At 39.3% G+C, this 21,823-nt stretch overlaps 2 protein-coding genes across 2 annotated transcripts in view; one reads left to right on the top strand and one right to left on the bottom strand.

Moving 5' to 3' along the window:
* Window positions 1–21,823, top strand: part of LOC112044666 (acetylcholine receptor subunit alpha-like 1) — a 252,186-nt gene that overhangs the window by 210,637 nt on the left and 19,726 nt on the right. Inside the window, exon 3 of the mRNA XM_024080583.2 lies at window positions 10,482–10,526. Coding sequence (XP_023936351.1) covers window positions 10,482–10,526 — 45 coding nt within the window. The remainder of the gene's footprint in view (window positions 1–10,481; window positions 10,527–21,823) is intronic.
* On the bottom strand, window positions 1,771–3,965 carry LOC112057814 (uncharacterized). Its single transcript, XM_052886377.1, has one exon. The coding sequence runs from the start codon at window positions 3,952–3,954 to the stop codon at window positions 2,662–2,664; it is 1,293 nt and encodes a 430-aa protein (XP_052742337.1). The 5' UTR covers window positions 3,955–3,965; the 3' UTR covers window positions 1,771–2,661.

Here is a 21,823-nt window from a genome sequence, read left to right on the forward strand (position 1 = left end):
TTCCTAAGAACTTCGCCGTGAGCTTTGCGCTTCCACTTGGTTATTATTCCCCGGGAAATTTGTTCTCCTCGTGATTGGGCTTCCACCCTGAGCAGGTGCATTGACGCCAATACCTCCGCATCCAGATCCCATGGAGGCGTCCCAGCCAAAGCGCAGGCAGCTTCGCAGGAGATGGTTCGATAAGCTCTGACTACCCTGGCAGCCATGACCCGCTGCGGCCTCTGCAACAGTGTTCGGTTTTGAGCAGTCAGAGAGTATACCCATATTGGCGCCCCATACAATGCCATCGATCGCACTACTCCAGTGTAAAGGCGACGGCAGGCGACGTTGGGTCCACCCACGTTTGGGAGAAGCCGGCTCAGCGCCCCGGTGGCACCAATTAACTTTGGGACCAGTCGTCGGAAGTGTTCCGCAAATTTCCATCGACTGTCGAGGACGAGTCCAAGGTACTTCATAGTCGACTCAACAGGGATAGATACTCCTCCAACGACGAGGTCAAACTCAACCGAAGGTAACATCCTTGGGCCATGAAAGTATAGAGCCTCAGATTTATTAAGGGCTACCTCCAACCCCAATCGCCGGATCCGTGCCACTACCTGAGCCACACCAGCTGTCGCAAGTATACGCGCCTCTCTGAAGGTTTTGCCACGGGCAGTAACAAGGGTGTCATCTGCATAACACGTGACGTCAACGCCCTGCACGTTAAAGCCCCGTAACACCCAGTCGTATCCGATATTCCACAGAAGTGGACCAAGGACCGAACCCTGTGGAACACCGCATGTCATCTCCCTCCGCGTCCATCCACTGTTAGCTGGGTATGTCACTACTCTTTCAGAAAGGTAATTTTCCACGATTCGCCGTAGGTATCCCGGTATCCCGTGATACCTCAAAGCCTCCCGTATGCAGCTCCATGGGAGACTATTAAATGCGTTTGAAATATCAAGAGATACCGCTAAAACCACTTCGCCTTGGGAAAGTGCGTCTTCCGTCAAAGCCCTCACCCGAGCAATAGCATCGATAGTGGACCTGCCTCGACGGAATCCATACTGGTTTTCGCTCAGGTTTGGCCCCACCTCCTCCAAATGCTTGACAAGCCGATTTGACACTATTCGCTCAAAGAGTTTGTTTACCTCATTCAGCAAGACAATCGGCCTGTATGCTGAAGCTGAGTCAGCAGGACGACCTATCTTTCGGAGTAATACAAGTTTTCCAATTTTCCAAGTACGAGGATACTGTCCCTGCTCTAGACATGCGCTAAAGAGAGCTCTAACTCTAGGTTCCAGAGGGCCAAGGGCAAACACCCACGCCTTCCCAGGGACGCCGTCGGGACCCGGGGCAGTGTTTTTGGATTGAAGCCGTTTCACCGCTGCTTGAAACTCTCCCTCGGAAACTTCCGAAAAGGATGTATCTCCTTCACTGATGTAAGGTGCCATGCTTGGCGGGGTCACATCTTCCCTATTAGGGAATAGCGTGTCCACTACTAATTCCAGGTGCTGGGGCTGGAGAGTTTCCGTTAGTGGTGGCGCCTTTGGACGTAACTTGCGTCTTATTATTTTATAGGGCCTACCCCAGGGATCGGCATCAAGACTGGCTAACATTTCCTCTTTGGCTAAGTTTTTAGCTGTTCTTATAGCCACCTGGAGAGTCACGACAGCCTCCCGATATACCGCGTAAAGTCGCTCTTCTTCTCGCTGATTACAAGTTCGCCGTCGCCTACTCCTCGTGAATTGGCGTCTAGTGGCCACACAGGATCTGCGCAATTGAGCTAGCTCCTCAGACCACCAGTATACAGCATCTCTCGGGGGAATAAAACCGGTCCGTGGCATAGCCACATCGCAAACTTGCGTAATAGCCTGACCGAGCCACTCAGTTTCTTCTTCTACTACTATGGTATCTGCAGGTACCGGAAGCCACGCTTGTACCAGCGCCGCCTCAACTAAAGCATCACGGTCAAGACGCTTAATGGACCAACGAGGGCCAATATTCCGCATGGTTTGGGTTCGAGGTCTTATTGAAATCGAATGGGTAAACACATCATACCTGATATATCGATGATCTGAAAGTGACACCACATTTTTAAAAACCTTCCACCCACTAACACAACGCGCTAGGCAAGCATCGGCGAACGAAACATCTACAATAGAGCCGCCATTTCGCCGCACGCACGTGAATGTTGACCCTCGGTTCAGCACTTCCAAGCCTGTCAAAATTGCCCAATCTTCAAGAGTCTCGCCAGGTGCATCGGTTGCCGGGGATCCCCACGCTACAGATTTAGCATTGAAATCGCCAGCAACAAGCACGCGACTTGGACGGCTACTATTGATCGTTGTTCCGATCTCCAACAGCAACTGCTCGAATTCGGCCAGAGTACGGTTCGGAGAGAAATACACCCCAATCACAGACACACCGCCAATTAGCGCTAAGACATATCCTCGACCTCTTACTACTTTTTCAATTGCTGGGGAACCGACAGAAGTCCGACTGACGATGGCCACCAAACCGTCTCTGTCACCTACCCAATCATCACCAGAAGGTACAAAATATGGCTCTGAAACCACAGCAACGTCTATGAACCACTCTGCCATAGTCTGGAACAGTAGATCCTGAGCTGCGGCACAGTGGTTGATATTAGCCTGTAAAAATTTGAGAGCCATATTAACACTATCCTACAGACATCGTAACATCTTCGGCCGCACTTGTAGTCGGACGAGCAGACTGCGAGGAGGCCCGGGGGCCATCGTCAATCTTTCCACTGCTCTTCTTTTTTGTGTAGGTGCTTTGGTTGCAAGCACGACTACCTCCCAAATGATTTGCCGGTCTACCAGCATCTTCACATACCCTGCAGTGTGGCGCAGCTGAACACTCCCTCGCTTTATGGCCCGCCTGACCGCAGCGGTAACAAGTATCGCTACGGTCAACCTCAGCTGAGCACTGTGCTATTAGGTGTCCTGACTCTAGACATCGGTAGCAACGGCGGGGTCTTTCATCCAGGATTTTTATTTGGACTGAAACCCAGCCCACTAATAGTCTACCACTTTCTGCCACTTTTTTTGCAGCTGTGACTGGGCAGCGTAACCAAAGCGTCCCTAAGCCCGAAAAGCTCCTTTTTATTTCGCCAAACCGAATCTGATCGGCAGTGCAGCCTCCGCGTGACGCTATTTCAGCTACTACGTCATTGTTGGATACAGAATCATCCAGCCCTGAAACACGCATGTCGACGCATTTTACAGGTCTAGAGACTCGAAGGAATTCCTCGCTGATAACTTCCCTCAGTTTGTGCGCGAGAGAATCTGCCATCTTTTCACTTGTGGCTCCCGGAACCTCCAAAATGCGTCCTCCTGTTGCCGCTCTCCTAAACCGCAAAGCAGTAATTCCAAGATCTGAAAGATCTATTTTTTCTTTCGCTTCCTTAAGCACAGCAGCATATGTGGCGCCTTTCTCCTCAGCACCGGGTTGCAGCGTTAGGACTATGGCTGCTGAACGCGGGGAGCGAAGCTTACGAGATTTGTCAGCAGGCTGCCGCTTGCGTTCTTCATTCGCCAGCGATGATGGTTCTTCGAGCGAACCTCTTTGCTTTTCCTTCTTCTTTGTTTTACGGCGGCTAACTTTCGCCCACTGCTCCCCATCATGCGCAGAAGGTTTAGCTGTCTGTTCTACTTCAGCAGGACGCGTAAGTGGATTCTCATGAGTGGATTGCTGGCTACTACCGGCTGTATGTTCTGTTGTGCCATGGGTCTTCTTTTTATCCCCAGATAATGGCGGACGCAAACGCTTCTCTGGGAGAAGTCTGTCTTCTAATGAAGCAAGGCGGGCATTGACCATGTCTCCGACCTGTAACATCACTTTGTGACAGATCTCCTCCATGGTAGGCTGCGTCGATATTTTTGCAGATCGACGGTCTTTGTCCTTCTTTTTAGAATGGGCTACAGCTTGCGGCTCCTCAGTTACATACATAGGGGAGCACGTAGTCTCCTGATTGCGTACCCTATCCACGTCTTCTTTTAGTTGGGTTAGTTCCTTACGGAGTTCAACCATTTCAGCTTGCAGACGAACATTGTCAGCCTGCAGCTGCCGAGTCTCTTCTGCGATGGTGCGTGAGCTTAGGACTTCCACGGCCTCCTGAATAGAGGCGGCAGCGTCCCTAAGGTCGCGCACAAATGTTCCCTTTAGGTGGGAGGACGTTTTAGCGATTCTATTAATCAATTCCACATCCTCCGAAACTTGCTTCTGAATTTGGGCTGCGGTCTTATTTATGGACTGCACTCTTTCCTCGCGCCGAAAATTTTCAACAACTGAAGCCCTCAAGCGCTCATCTTTGACTTTATTTCTTTTTTCCTCTTTCTTTTTCTTGAGGGACTCCTTGGCTTTGATCCAGCCATAATTAGAGATCGTAGACCTGTTTTCTCTTTCGTTAGGCATGGTTGACCCAAGTCTATCCTCATCGGAAGTACCAGAACTTTCATCATTTTCTCTACGAGGCCGTTTGACACCTTGCCATAAGCGACTAGAGCCTGACGCAGCCGCAGAAGAGTCAGAGCCTGATCTAAGCCTACTTTCCTTCCTTCTATTGCTGCAATCTGACTCCATCATAACCTCAGACTCCTCCTTTTCCTCTCTTATTTCTTTTTCTCCTTCTACTGCTTTCACATTTGTTACTTCTAAAACTACATCCATATCCGCCACTCCCTCTCCCCCCTGCGCATTTCCTATTTCAATCCCCTCCCCATTCTCTTCTTCTCTGTTGCGACAGTTGGCCCCCCCGTATACGATAGGGCCGATGCACGGGCTTCCCAGTGCACCAAGGGATTCCCCGCAAGCGGGACCCTCCCGGGTAGAATTTTTGGCTGATCGCAATTCCATATTGTGTGTTTTTTTTTTTTTTTTGACGCCCTAGCGGCTGAACTCCCAACAGCCATTCATCTCATCGGCGGGCGACGAACCTTAAGATTGGGGTAATTTTTATAGAGGTTGTCTTCCTCGTGACCTCACGCTCCATGCGTGAGGCCTCCGGTTCTGCTCAGTGCAGATTACGGGTTGCCCGACGGTGGCCAAAGCCAGTGCTCACAGACCTTTGAGGCCCGCAAGCCCGCCGCGCAGGGCGTTCCCACCCATACTGGTATTTTTAACGAGGTTTCTTTCCTCGGGACTCTAAAGCCTCCCTCCTTGTGTTGCCGTCTGACGCAGATAAGTACTAGGAGCATCTAGACGGCAACTTACAAGCGCAAAGCGCCGCACCCCCCATGCTAGTTTTGGTTCGCGCCGGGTTTCTCCGGTACCGCCCAGGTGTGGGAGGCGTTCCCCTATCCACCACCCGGGGACGCGCCCGATGGGGGACTAACAACCCCACACGGGAGGTCTTGGTCTAACCTAACCTAACCTAACCTAACCTAACCTAACTGGATCATATGTCCAAGGTCCTAGGATTTTTCAACCGATTAAAAAAGGAAGATATTCTCAATTCGACGCGTATGTTCTTTTTTTTTAATCTTTGTTACATCATAACTTAGTCATTTATTAGCCAATTTTGAAAATTCTTTTTTGTTTCAAAGAGTATACCTACTTTCAGATTACTCCCATTTCATTTTCATGAAAATTGGTTTCGTGATTTTGTGTTAAAATCAAAATAACTGATCCAATAAACAGATTTCAAATCCGGATTTTAGACACAAATTGTGCTTTATAACGATTCAAACTAATCAAAAGACTTCATTAGATGACTGTGTAGATGGGATATTTGATATTTAGCCCGTATTGGTGTTTGAATGCGCTATTCCAATGCGGGTTGGCAAGCTTAGAGCTATATTTCAGACTCCAAGGTAGACATGGGCAAAATGTGTCAGTGATAAGAAATGAATGAATCAAGTTTAGTTTTTGCTTAATATATCTTTTCCTTTTGGTTCAGAAGTTAAATTGATCCAGCGTCATGAATTTAAGTATGATTATCTACTTAATTTTTATATATCTTAACTTACTTTCAATCGTAAAAAATTGCAAAGGAACATTTCTTTTTACGTAAAAAGGGAAATTTATTGGTTATTTACCTGGCTAGCAGTATTTAATAATAATATTTTGCAGAAATAAGCTCGCCAAAAAAATAACATAAATGCCATAAAAAGATTTATCTTCTTGTATTAAATCAACAATATTGTTAGTTGATTATTTTATCGTCATCTTATCTGCTTCTACGACGGGGTCTAATTGATACACGAAAAAGTGCGTTTTCTTTAAAATAAAGGAACAGAATAAATAAATAAAAGATTTCCTGTACTTAAAGGTCTGGCAGACATTGCTATAAGCAATAAGACCGCCTGTGCACATAGTTGTATACTATGTTTTGCAATAAAGTGTATATAAGTAAATAAACATCATGATAGTAAGTACAAATTACCTGCCCGTTAAAAATTGACAAATTAGCTATTAATTATTAAAATAAAAAATCAAATTACCTAAAAAGGGGCAACCAAATTAACGAGAAATCTCTTATTAATCTATTTAATAAATTTCACAGCAAACCCAGCTATCAAGCAGCCCTCGAAGCCGAGGGTGCCTAACTTCACCAAACTGCTGACCGGCCTGATCCAATTACAAAGTTTAATTACTCATCAGTGCAGATAGTGGCGCTGTCACGGCTCAATGGCGTAACTTTGGACACTATGCCGAGATCCAATATGTCTGTTAATAGGTCAAATGGCTTTCCTATCATATTTACACAACAAGTAAGTTGTTTTCCTCGGGGATGTCGTGTTTACGAACATTCCACAATTTATTGATGCATTAGAACCTTTACGAACTTTAATAATGTTGTATATACATTATATCTTGTTAACACAGAGATAGTCCAGTGGATATGACCTCTGCCTCCGATTCTGGAGGGGGTTAAAATCCGATCCGGGGCATGCACCTAAAACTTTTCAGTTGTGTTGCATTAAAAGAAATTAAATATCACGTGTCTCAAACGGTGAAGGAAAAACATCGTGAGGAAGCCTGCATACCAGAGAATTTCCTTAATTCTCTGCGTGTGTGAAGTCTGCCAATCCACATAGGGCCAGCGTGGTGGACTATTGGCTCCTCTATGAGCCGAATAATGATAATGATAACATAGAGATAGCTCAATTATATTTTAACTAGCAGACGCAGTTGAGCTTTTTTTTGACATATACGACTTGACAACTTCACCCCATTGGCTGGTACAGTTTCGCAAGCAACCAATAATAAACTATCAGCTACAAACGGCCTCCGTGGCGCAGCGATGTGCGCGGTAGATATTAATTGGTCCAGGTCTAACTGGTGGAAGGCATCGGTCGTGGCTTGTTACTACCTTACCGGCAAAGGCGTGCCGCCAAATGATTTAGCGTCCCGGTACGATATTGTGCATGAAACCGAAAGGGGTATAGATTTTCATACTCCTCCTAACAAGTTCCAAGTTCCAAGCCCGCTTCCATCTTAGATTGCATCATCACTTACCATCAGGTGAGTCGGGGCTAACTTGTGAATAATTAAAAAAAAATGAAAAAGGCAATCTTTGTCTATGTTCAGTTATAGATACGTAATGAACTTTCGCGAAGAAACAATTCAATCTAAATATTAATTTCATTCTCGAGTTTACAAATCAAAGAATCAATACATAGTCTCGTTCAATGGGCGCCTTCGTCCCATGATCTCACTGAAAGGCGTTTAGCACCTTTTTTCATCTGCTTCCATCGCGGGAGCCAATTACGAAGTTTAATGAGTGCCTGAGAGGGGGAAGGGGGCAGACGTTGGCTTTTATTTACATCGACTCACTGCACTGAAAATAAACTCAGAATATCTTCGTTTATATACTTATGAGTGCTTCGGTTTAAATTAAAACACGATACAAATTTAATTTAAAAGTCATATTTGTCAAAGTTATATTATTATAGATATAGATATTTTATGCTAAATGATTTATATGATTTAATTATCATTTTACCGACGACGAAAACGCATTACCGATCGGATGAGCTCACCCTGTTTAATAGTATATAAGTATTAATAGACTAACTTATGCTTGTACATCCTTAAGTAATTAAGATGGAGGTCCTGGGTTCGATCCCCGGCTGGATCGATTGAGGTTTTCTTAATTGGTCCAGGTCTGGCTGGTGGGAGGCTTTGGCCGTGGCTAGTTACCACCCTACCGATAAAGACGTACCGCTAAGCGATTTAGCATTCCGTTACGATGTCGTGTAAAAACCGAAATGGGATTTTCATCGTCCTCCTAACAAGTTTGCCCGCTTCCATCTTAGATTGCATCATCACTTACCATCAGGTGAGATTGTAGTCAAGGGCGAACTTGTAAAGAATAAAAAAAAAATATTTTTAATTAGTTTGTAAGCTAGTAATTTCTCTTTTTTTGGCTGAATAAAGGATTTTATTATTTATTATTAAACTCACACTGTAGAGTTTTAAGAACATCAACAGAATAGCGCTACCCATTATAATACAACTCTTCAGCTGTAAACTGTTTGTAATATCTCAAAATTGCTCGCCTGCATATGCACAAAACTTCACAGAACTCAGTTTAAAATGAATCTGTACTCCATTTCATCACTATTTTCTCAAAGTTCAAAACTAAGCAACGCGAAACAATAGCGCGGCGCAAACTTGGCAGAACATTACTCAGCGTTCGTCGGAGTACGTTTCCAAACTTGGCGCTAACTTTCAGATTCCTTTAACTTTAATTACCAAAGAGTTCACACTACGGATCAGATAAAATTGCATTCCATTCTCACTTGGCGCTAACTGAGGTTTTTGCAAAATTGATATTGTTGGAATGCTCGTAGAAATTCTCAGAGTTCTCTCTTAAATGACTTTAGAAGCTGTGTAATTACATTCTTCGTTACGGTTGCGTTTACGCGGAGCGAGAATCTTAAGTGTTTTCATTTCTTTTTTTCACATAGAATTTTTTCGTGGTAGGTATAAGAAGTTTAGTGTGAGAGAGTTCATCCAATGAAGTACTACTAACATATTGGCATATATATATAAATATATGCCATTTAAAAGTATGATTGCCAGTAAATCATAGATATCTTCAGACCTACGCGATAGTAGATCAGGAGCAAACAGGTAGTGTCAGTCACTGACCATCCAATAAGTTTGCAGCGCTAACGGCATCTTATAAAACTGATCGTGTGTTGGTTGTAATCTGGTGCATTGGGACCAACACACGATCAGTTTTATCGGATATCCTGAAGTTAGCGCTGCAAATATGAACTTATTGGATGGTCAGTGGCTGACATAGGACGTATTCTTTGCATGCTCCGCGATGTTTTTATTAATCACGATTTTCCACTTACATACTATTAGTACTTGGATTAGCTTGTTCCATCAAATATTGCTACAAAAATAAAACACGGACCTGACAACCAAGGTTTTAGACCGCCATGATTTTACGATGAAAAAAACATAATAAGAATTTACTTACTTGGCTAGTTACTACTTAGTTTACCCTGGTTTTCGTTTCACAAGTTTGTTTGTTACACTTTTACGATTAAACCTTTGAAGCGATTTAAAAAATTGGAAAATGGAAAGCTACATTATCAGCGAGTGCAACTATAAGTTATTGCCGTATTCCCACGAGAACGGAAACTACACGGCTAAAACCGCAGAGCTTCCGCTTGTAAGATGTAAACCATTATAGTTTAATCAAAATCTATTAATTACATAGAAACTAGAATAGGTAACTATTAACCGTTAACCATTGGAACATTTCAAGCTGAAAGTTGATATCGGTAACCGCTGTACATCAAACCCCTAACTTTGCAATAATTGTTCTCGAGAAATTTCATTAAACACTTCACAAGTAGAACTTACGCCGCTGATTTTAACTATGATCCAACTATGTAACGTAGTTAATGATCTCGGGTTTGAATATACGTGTATAACTACTGTGCCTCGCGGTTTGTCTGTTTATCGCATGATGGTGTGTGTCGAGCATATTGTAACTTCTGTTCGTAGTGGATTAAAATTATTGGAACGTTCAAATCTGTGTTATTGAAAACGGATTTGCCAGTAAAGCCGAACCGTGAATTAACAGCAAATCGTTTACGAGTGACTAATGATAATACAGTGTTGATAAATCAGGAATTTCAGGAAAGAAGACCTTCGTCCAGTGGTTACAATCACTGACTCCTGGGTTTCAGTCTTGGGTTGTCACACAGTCAAGCTATTTTTTTTTTTTTTACTTTTTATTCTCACAAGTTAGTCCTTGACTACAGTCCCACCTGAAATTGAGTGCAATCTAAGATGGAAGCAGGCTAACTTGTTAAGATTAGGATAAAATCCATACTCCTTTCGGTGTAAATGTAAACAAGGTGCTGGACAATGTCGTATCCTTAGCATATAAACATGAGGCACAGTTTATCAATTTTCTATCATAACTTTAAGAAAACACAAGATTTCACTTCCACTATAAAAAAAATATATCCAAAAAAAGACTAATGTAATTTTTTTCTTCTTTTCAGAATCTTAAGAATCAAATCATGACAACGAACGTTTGGGTAGAACAGGTGAGTTAATAATTATTTAATTTTTAAAATCCCATATTTTTAATACAAATACCTACATTACATGTTTAATTAGTTAATATCAAAATATAAAGTATGTCCAATAATATTATCACAACTTAAATTTACTAACTATATTAAAACAAAAAGAAATATTATATTTTATACTATTAAGTAAATCTAAAGAGTTAGGCATCGTACCATTGCTCCAAATCGATTTCAATTGATAAAGTCTACGATTTGATAAATAATGTCCACGTTGTATGGCGTTTATACAACATTGCTATAATAATACACTAAGCGCTGACCTAAACATAGGCCAATTGTCTGGTCACGAATACGAGGACATAATATTTTATAATATTACTAGCTGGCGCCGCGCGGTTTCACCCACGTGGTTCCCGTTCCTGTAGGTATACGGGGATAATATATAGCCGATAGCCTTCCTCGATAAATGGGATATTTAACACTGAAAGAATTTTTCAAATCGGACCAGTAGTTCCTGAGATTAGCGCGTTCAATCAAGCAAACTCTTCAGCTTTATAATATTAGTATAGACTAGCGGACGCCCGCGACTTCGTTTCACCACTTTGGGGGTTGAATTTTAAAAATTCTTGAACCACGTTATATTTCTTATTTTTTTATGATTTGTGAACAAATTTTTAAAAGTGTAACTCTAAAAATGAAGGACTTTCAATACAAACTCTCAACCCCTATTTTATCCCCTTGAGGGTAGAATTGATCAAAATCCTTTCTTAGCGGATGCCTACGACATAACATCTATCTGCATGCCAAAAAAAGCCCGATCCGTCTAGTGGTTTGGGCTGTGCGTTGATAGATCACTATGTCAGTCAGTCACCTTTGAGTTTTATATATTTAGATATATAAGTATACCACGTAGTTTTAGAAAAACACAAAGAAACTTTTCAAGGTAAGTATTTTTAAAACTTAAGAAATATTTGTAGTATATCTACTAGAAACGAGTATATCTGACGTTTTAGTGAAAACAGATATCGGGTCAATCGCCGGGTCAATCAGCAACAGCTGACGGAAGAGAGAAATGACTCCCTTTTCTTTCGGCGTTTGTCAAATTGTAGGTAATTACTGGGACACTATAACAAATGTCTGTCCACTCGTACTTTATTGCCTTTGTTCTCCCAAAAGAAGTCGGAAGATCCTTTTGTCTTGCCGCACTTCGTAATAAATCGATATTACTCCATATATTATTATCCTACGAATCTGTAATCGATGTTTTACAGCGTCGAATGCTTTTCTCAAGTCCAATACTTAAAAATAGTTAACTCATTGAAGTGACCGATAAATGCTTATTTATGAGGTAGGCAGGTAATGAGGTACGCAAAGATAGATTTTATTAAGTGTTCATGGGGTCTGTAATACAAAGTGAGTCTATGATGATGATGATGATGTGACCAGACCGTCAAAATTTTATAAAAGTTGTTTTGTGAGCCCAAACTTCTGCCATAGATAATTACGCTAGACAACCAAGGAGTTTTGATCATAGTGGCTTTAGGAGGTAGCAGGTAACATAGGCCAACCTTATAGCATAATGTATTACATTTTCTTCGGATAATATGGGAAATAATTTCGTCAAACATTTTGCTATACAATAACTCTTCGAACGACCCCATTAAAGGATTAAACTTTAGAATAGAATTTAAAGGCCTTTTTAGGTTAGAATCTTTGAAAACTGCGACCATAGAAAGCGATGAAGTTACTTACAATACTTAGGAAGAAGCTGACAAACTCAGTTCAAGGTAACTAAACTGATAAACCAATTTAACACCTCAAAGATGTAAGCAATACAATCAAATTGGAGAGGTATTTAGTACAATCTTAACTCTTAAGCACAAAAAGTTTATCGTTATATTGCAAGATTGCCGACAATCTGTATAACAACATAGTTGATCAAGTAGGACAGGATAGACAACTAGAAGACAGAAAACTTCAAAAGTATTCGGTGAATAGAAGTATTCATGTCAAGTCACGTCCCTCACAAATAGCATTGACCCAGCTGGGGATTGGCGGAGACGTCGTCCCTTTCTTTCAGGGCTTGTCAACTTGCACGTGACTAATAGAACCGCGATGTGTAGCCATCCGGATTTTATTGCCTTTTTTGTTATTGACACATGCCTCTTATGAACCCAAATTGTAAAGTACAAAGAAGTATTAGTTGCATTAGCGAAATATATCTTTGACGTCCAGGAGAGCACCGGAATAGATCTCTCAATCTACGCCTCAAGTTTGATTGTGCTAACGAGGACAAAGTTGGGCATATTTCTAGTTAGTGTGCCCTTAAAACACTGCGCTGCTTTTATAGCCAATGATTTCCTACTTAACATTCGATTGGCCATATATTTTTCCTTTCTTTTTTTTTAATTTTAACTACCTCGGTTAGCCTAACTGATGACTTGAGCACAAAGTCCTGCCCCCGATAAATAAAATGTAATATTTTTTACGCGTTTCGTTATAGAAAACTAAATCTTAAACCTAATTACTAAATTAGTTAAATGCCATTTTACTTAAAATTTAGGCTGTCTCACGTAGTACGAGTAAACGCCTCTAAACTATACGGCTTAATGCGTACAAGGCCGAACATAATAATTATGCATTTGCATTCGATTAGGTTACTTGTAAGTTAATATAATCGATACCTATTTATCACATGAAAAGTTTTCGGAGCATTCAGTGAATAGACCTCTCCACGTCGAGTCACGTCGCCGAACCGCTAACAAATGACATTGGCCAAGTCAGAAATTGACGTGAAAGAAAGACGTGGTCCCTTTCATCGGCTGTCAAGTGTACGTGACTAATAGCACCCCCGATGTGTGTCCGTTCGTATTTTATTGCCTTTGTTCTGTGAAGAAAAGGAAATCTTTGGAGTTCAGCTCTTCAGTATTGCATATAACTGTCAATTTGTGCGTGCTCCGCCTTGGAATAGTGCAGCTCGCGATATATTTCGCTTAGTTGTTCGTAACTTTGCGGTGTGGGATTTGATTTTGCTGTTGCATTTTAAAAAATATATTCCGTTAAAGAAAATTTTGTTAAGACCGAGATTTTTGTTGCAATATTGTTTTACTCACTGATGGAGCGAGTTATGCTTGGGCTTTGTCTGCGTGATCGAATCAGAAATGAGGAGATCCGCAGATGAACTAATGTCACTGACATAGCTCAGCGAGTCGTGGAGCTGAAGTGGCAATGGGCAGGCCACATAGTTCAAAGAGCCGATGGACGTTGGGGTCCCAAGGTGCTGGAATGGCGACCCCGCACGGGAAAGCCCAGTGTTGGTCGACTCCCCACTAGGGGGACCGAAGATATCAGTTGCAGGAGCCGCTGGATGCTGCGGCACGAGACCGTTTTGTTTGGAAATCCATACAAGAGGCCTATGTCCAGCAGTGGAAGTCAATCGGCTGATAATGATGATAATGATGATGATTGTTTTACGCTTATCAAACTTTGTTTATTAGTTGTCTTCACTATAATAAGTATTTATAAAAAAAATAAATTTGTAAGCAGTTTGGAATGCATGTCAAAAATAAGCTTTTTGTATAATTATTATGCTTAAGAACATTTAGCTGTTAACACCAAATAAGAAATAGAAGCGTTATCTGTTTTAGTTCAGGAGTTCCCGTTGCAAATATCGGACTCCATAATCTGACCAGCTTCATAATATTGCATTGTCATTGAAGATTATATTATGTAAAAAGGCTGACGGAACCTCCCTTTAATTTAGCTACAAATTTGACACACAAGGGCAAGTTTAATAACGAAAATTACAAGAGCATGCCTCATCAATGTTTGTAAAGTAAACCATCTTAAAGAAAATAGACTTGAATTCAGCTGTACCTATATTTAAATACATAAGAAATCGCACATATATACATGTAAACAGAATCTGTATAGTAATATTTTTGTATCGTTTATAAACTTTTATAACTTTTTCTGAAACTTTTAAATGTTTAAGTCGATATTAATCGTTCTCATAAAGTTTTCTCAGTTTGTTTGTAGTTCGAAGCTGTGGGTAATTTTTCGCCGCTTTTTCCCCTCGGTGGATGGAAAGTGTAGTTTGTTTTTATCTTCCAGAGTGCCCTGTGTATTGGATTACCATTTTATTACTTTGGAGAGATATATTCCGCTGATTTCGCGAACTTAAGAATTCCGAATAAATAAATCATAAACTTGGTTTCGGGGATCATAACATTTTTATTATCATGAGGGTAAGTTATATTCTGGGTCGGAACTTTGTCATACCATAGGCGAAAGGGATGCTTGAAGGGCAGATAGAACATTCTAGAAGAAGATAGAGTACCGTTTCTAAAAATATTACGACTTTTTTAAATTAACGCTTTATGGAAATTAAAATTTATTTATTACCCATATTCGGCTCACTGCCGAGCTCGAGTCTCCTCTCAGAACGAGAGGGGTTAGGCCAATCGTCCGCCACGTTGGCCTAATGCAGAATGGAAGATTTGACACACGCAGAGAATTAAGAAAATTGTCTGGTATACAGGTTTCCTCACGATGTTTTCCTTCACCGTTTGAGACACGTGATATTTAATTACTTAAAATGCACACAACTGAAAAGTTGGAGGTGCATGTCCCGGACCGGATTCGAGGTCATATCCACTGGGCTATCACGGCATCTGCTTTATACACTCCATAATCTACATAATGAATTCTTTGAACCTTTTCTTATCTGTGGTCGAATGATGTGCTGTAGATCGATGGCTGTAGATGACAGTTATCATGTCTCAACACTAAACAACATAATCGGGAATCATAAGTTTTTTTTTATAATTATGTCCCAATATTAAAACAAAGGATGTGTTTACCTCCAAAATTCATTACCAATCTAGATGCGTTGCATTAAAAACTGTCCCGTATAACAAATCGTAACATCATCATCATCAAAAACCTATATTCAGCTTACTGTTGAGCACGAGTAGCCTCTTACAATGAGAAGGAATAGGCTAATAGTCCACTACGCTAGCCCAATGTGGGTTGGCAGACTTTACACACGTAGAATTTTTTAAAGAAAATTCTTAGGTATGCGGCCTCCTCAAGATGTTTTGAGACACATGATTTCTTAAAATGCACATAACCGAAAAGTTGGTGTGCATGCCCCGGATACAAACCTACGCCCTCCGAATCGAAACCAGAGGTCATAACCACTTGGCTATCACGGCTCTAGCCTAAAATCATATACTTTTATGAAAATCATTATGGATGGATTAACATTTAAACATCTAGTCACGTGCCGTTACACTTACTATCCTAACAGCCCTCGCGTCGTTACTCAAAAACGTGTTAACTGCAAGTTAAGCCCTGTATGATTTACGATATGAAAGGGCCACAGACGAAAACCTTGGAAATGCGAAAAAAGTGAAACGGAAGATCACGTCCTGAATTTACGCGAACGAGATAGAGAATTTGAACTCTATTTCCATAGCAATAAGGTCTGTAAAGGCAAGTTAGTAAAGATGTAGGCCGGTGTTGTCGATATTGAATTTTATATGAACTTAGTTGTCAGCAATCTTTTGATGTATTTTTCCTCTGGCTTCATTCTATTTAATATTATTTGTGATGAGAGATAAAGGAGGTTGAGTAATACATAATGATTAGCTCTGGTTGTAGCAGACAAATAATCTATATCTATACTTATAATAAAACTGACCAAATTCTATACATTGATTCGAAGTTTGAGACTTTACTTATACCATTTGTAACACCAAACGTTACCGTTGCATAAGGTACTACTAGCGCCATCTATAACTTATAATGATAATAGATAAAACTGATAAAATAGTTAAAATAATCCAAATAATACTTTGCTGTTTCGTCAAGAGTGTTGTGTTGTGTATTTATGTAGATAATATTTTGTTCTTGGTTAGATTTACATTTCGTTATCAACCCATATTCGGCTCACTGCTGAGCTTAAGTCTCCTCTTCTCTTCAAGAAAATTCTCTGGTATCCAGGTTTATTCACGATGTTTTCCTTTACCGTTTAAGACACGTGATATTTAATTTCATATAATATGGAATATAGATAATAGCATACTTGTATCAAAGCTTTCACTGTATCAATTGTATGTTTACATTATCAAGTGGCTATTTTTTTGTCGTATCGCTCTATGCTTTTTTTTTTTTTCTGATTGTGTAAGTGCCGTAGGCTTATGGAACCTCAGCGGCGTCACCGGGGGGTTTGGGCGAGCGCAGAAGCATCGCCTGATGGGGCCCGAAGGCAGAAGAAAGTAGTGGGCGGAACGACTCTCTAAGGGCGTCTCCTCCTAAGCAATATCTACTACGTCGCTATGTCGCTCAAATCTATTGGAAAGTCAGCGTAATCCCCATGATATAACAAAAAAGTTCGCTTTTTGTAAAAATAATAATGACATCCCTTTTATCTGTATACAAATTTCTTACGTTATTCGATTTAATTTTTCTTGTAACCCAATAGATCCTCTTGTACTTATTTACGAGTAACTTAGGATGAGCAAGAGGTGAATTATTGATTGTGCTATTTTCCGATAAACAATTTGAAAACCTTTTGATTTTGTAGAAAACAAAATACTACGCGCACACGTCCTCCAGTATCAATATAAAAAATTCAGCATTCAATACATTCTATGTAATTTTTTATTTACTTATTGTTGGCACTCGTTTTAATGAAAACGCTAAGCAAAGTCGATGTTTCAAAAGTACTCCACTCATTTTTTAAAAGAATAAAGCGCAAGCAATTATACGATAAAACACTTTCTTAGTAATTTATTAATCGTACTCTAAGCTATAGTCTGAGAGCCTGCGACAGTCAGACATACCTCTTTTTACGCTCTTTTCATAGTTAAAAATATTTTTTTAACCGGTTTAAAAAAAAGGAGGAGGCTCTCAATTTGACGCGTACGTTTATTATATATGTTTACGTCATAACTTCGTTATTTTTTAACGAATTTTGAAAATTATTTCTTTGTTTGAAAGAATATACCTCCAGATTGAGTCCATTTAATTTTCTCTAATATTTGTTTTATTTACATATTATATAAACCGATTAACAGATAGGTAAGATCTTATTTTTTTTGCTTTTTATAGTATCTAATGCATCTTTTAAGTCGGTTTTTATTCCTCCAGTCGCTAGACCCATAGCTTCATGGCAGTCCTTCGCTCAATTTAGCTTAAAGATATCTTTAAACAATCTTCAACGGCTTGCCGCAAAGTTAAGTGACTGGTGATTGGGGACATGATTTTCATATATAAATTAAAAACAAGTGTGCTTATGGCTGAAATAAAATTTCTTTAGCTCTTCTTCTCGCTGTCCGTTCGCTTCGCCCGATTAAACTTTTGGTAATGTACTCACCAGCTTACTCCAGGTAACATAATTACATTGGGACCAACTGAGGAGTATATCCTATTAAACAAAAAAGGTTTATTCAAATTGGTTCAGGTATCTTCGTGTTATCGCGTAACATACATACAAAAAAAATACAGTCAACTTGAGAACCTCCTCCTTTTTTGAAGTCTATTAAAAATATGCTTTACACATGTATGGTTGGGGGTCTGGACCCTTGACACCTTTCAAAGCCACCACAATGCAAACACCTTATAAGTTGGCTACTGTACTTACCAGTGATGCAAACTCCGGTTTCTCATACAATAATGAAAATCTATGTATGGATTTTTAGAAGGTAACCTGGGGGGAATCGGCCTTTATGGACTCTTCGCCACTCTTACTTATCTTTAGTTGTACCACAGGCTGACAAAATATCAGCCTTTTTAAAATGTAGTATATCTGGCCACCGCAGGCTCTTGGTCTATATATTTGAATGAATTCCTGCTGTAAATTCTTGAGTTGAATGCAAATAAACTTTATGGAATTTTTGTTTTGAACAATAATTCTCCTTCGGCGCTTGTTTTTCGCATTGTTTATGATATTTGCCGTTTCATTATTATCCGATTTTATTTTATTACTTCATTTCTCTTTCTCTGGAATGTTTTTGTAAGCTGCGAAGAAAATTTAGATTCGTCTTTTTGTGTTGATTGTATGTTATTTTTCTCTTTTTAATATTTTTGTATTCGTTTTCTTTATCACTAATTGTAAAAGCTTAGGAGAATTTATTAATGTAGTATTTTAAATAATAGTAGAGTAAATTTTGAAAAATGGCGGTTGTAATTCTCCAATCGAAGAATTACAACCGCCATTTTTTTCGTCATCTGTACGCCATAGATGCGACCAAAGACTTATCTCGTGACGAAAAATAGACAAATTTAAATTAATAGCGGCGCAACCAGAAATACAACTATCTTTCATTGCGCTGGAACGAAAAAGACGGGTCTGAGACAACTCCGACGCCATTGGTCTATATTTTGTCTATTTCACTGCCCTTAGTTGTATGCGTGGCCCTAAAACAGTATCTGTATTTTGCACTTAGAAGAGCTTTTTATTTAACGCCAACTTAATCTTTGAATGTAATATAATCCGCCCATGCATTCGGTAAAGTTACATCGATGTAACATCGCTCATTTCCATGGCAACTTCATTGTTAGGGACATTTTATTTTTGCCATCCCATAGATATAAGGTTCAAATTCTAATAAAATGGCAAATATTATAATCGACGAGTATAAGATACAGAGATGTTTAGGTCTAACATGGTGGTGGATTTTCCGTTACGATAACGGAATTGACATTTATAGGAGTTCATTTGGATTCGTCTATATTTCTTTCTCTAACACTAAACTACAAAGAGAGAGAAACAAAACGCGGTTACAGAATAGCGCTACTGTAACTCCATTCTTTGAACTTTAACGAGGTTTGTAAAGTTGTTGTTAGTTGTGCCATACATACTTACTCGTAAGAAAAGTGGTATAAATAAATTTATTTACTTAGACACTACATTTATTCGACCATTGACCTTTTATAATAAAAGGACGCACAATCATATAGAAAATTTCACTTAAAACTGGCCAATTTTGCTTTGACGGTCTTAGAATTATTGGTAAAGAAAATTACACCTAAAGGCCTTTAAATATTGTCCAATAATCAATAAAATCCTAAATTCAGAGCAAATTCAACATTAAGTATTGAGTTTAAGGTTGAATTTGCAAATGCGACTACTTTAAGTTTTCTGTTTTTTTTTTTTTTTTTAAATCAATGTGTCTACCTAGTTAGTTTTAATTAGTTCTTAATAATTGTATTTAATAGTTTACGTAAAGTGTTGAACTGTGTGCGTGGCGGCACCTGAACTGGGTCCTAACTGAAAATAAGTGCTGCATACTTTTTTTATTGAAAGTATGCGGCAAAATGCTGAGTTGGGGCCTTTTTCTAGGTTGTGCCACATATTACAGGGCATTCTTTAGTGCTCCACTGTTTGAGTGGACAGTTAAGCCATAATATGTTATAATTTAGATTTAATGTGATATGTGGCATTACTTAAAAATAAAGATCTTTTCTTTCTTTCTTCTTTCTTTCTTTCTTGAATTGAGTGCCAAGAAGTTGTGTTTCGCACTCATTGAGTGTGGTCGTTTTTTCGTTGCTAATTGTGCATCTACTTTTTAATAGGAGATCGATGGTTTCGACACAAAAAATCACAATAAAGCTAAATAGCTAATAATAATAAACCACAATGTTAAAATATGTTTTTCTTTTTTTATATCAAATTTAAAGTAGAAGTAAATATTTGCAGCTTTTACAAAGGTTAAAACACAATAACATTAAATATTAACAATCCGATTCGTACACACATATGTTTAACGAAAAGGTAACTCTGATATTTTCTATCGTTTTCCCAACACAATACTCATTAGTTTAATCCGGATTTGGCAGACAGCTTCACACAGAGAAATTGCCTTCAAGCAATCTATTAGGACTTAACTAGAAACTGCAGAATAATCTCCATTCGAAACTCTAATTGGATTAGAGGCTTATAATTATTTTATTTTACTACTCAATTAATATCTTTATCAAACATTTACAATTACTAAACTTGTTTTTCGAACTTAAGTTTTATTTTCGTAGAGACGCTATGCCGATGCATGATGTTTTATTCACATCGCGACCAACACTCAATCAGTTTTATTGGCTGTCAAGCTGTTACTGCTGTAGGCATGTGAGATTACTTGATAGTCAGCGGCTGATATAATAGAAATCTCCATCATAATCAACAATTAAAAAAAACTGTACATTTAAAACGGCCAGATACAAGTCAGTTACAAGTCAAAGGCCTTCTTCAGTTTTGACGGTGTCCGTGGCGCTGTGGATTTACAAGAAGGTCCTGGGTTCGATCTTAATTGGTCCAGGGCTGGCTCATGGGAGGTTTCGGTCGTGGCTAGTTACCTCCCTACCGGCATAGACATACCGCCAAGTGATTTAGCGATGGTAGTCAGGGCGAAACAAACGAAAAAAAAACGAGAAAATTTAATGGGACCAATCTGCAAGTACACGGTTTAAAACAATAAAATAAACTTTAAAAATTGGTTGATTACTTACGAAGTTATGAGGTATAAACTTAAAAAAAAGAAAAAAATACTTACGTTTCGAATGTAGAATGTTCTACGTTTTTTGAAGTCGTTTCCAAAAATAGAGTCACTGATAAAAAAAAAAACCTAAATTTGTTTTATTTAAATAACATTTGCAATAGTTTTTAAATATTCCCATTTCTCTCCAAGTAGTCGGGAAAGACTGTATTAGGAGTAGGTACGACAACATACCAACGAGGCGGGGATCGAACCACCACCGACCGCTCTTACCGATAAGCTATTGAGGCTCTAAAACTAAATTCACGCAAACAAAGTCGCGATGATCAGTTAGTTATTAATTATGTATACAACGAAGGGAGCAAAAGAGAAAAATAATTATTCCGCTCGGGCAGTCCTTTGTATATCTTTGTGTTCCCAAAAAAGTTGCCGACTTGGACATGAAATAAAATCTCGTTGTAAAGTTTTCATCGACCCAAAACGCACTGATCCGTAAATGATTTATTGGAGAAACTTCTCATGGAAGTTTGTGCGTCAATTTAATTACGATTTAGTTAGTGTTTTCTTTCCTCTGCTCGACATCTCCACTCTTGACCTTGCTGTGATAAATTATTCATTATATAATGTTAGTTGAAATTATTTGAAGAAATACGATTTACAAAAATTTTATATAATTTTTGTAATGATGTACATACAATTTGATAATTTGAAAATATTGCGCTTTCAGTTTTTAGCAAGCTATTTAAGAAGCATGTTACACATGCTCTAAAATAGCATGCTAAAACGTGCTATTAAGTATGGTCCATACGAGCATGC

The sequence above is a fragment of the Bicyclus anynana genome, chromosome 17 (genome assembly GCF_947172395.1).
Source record: "Bicyclus anynana chromosome 17, ilBicAnyn1.1, whole genome shotgun sequence".
In the NCBI taxonomy this organism is placed as follows: Eukaryota; Metazoa; Arthropoda; class Insecta; order Lepidoptera; family Nymphalidae; genus Bicyclus; species Bicyclus anynana.

What these genes read in the sequence shown, in the direction of transcription:
- LOC112057814 (XM_052886377.1), bottom strand. Translation starts at nt 3,954, where the DNA reads ATGTATGTAACTGAGGAGCCGCAAGCTGTAGCCCATTCTAAAAAGAAG.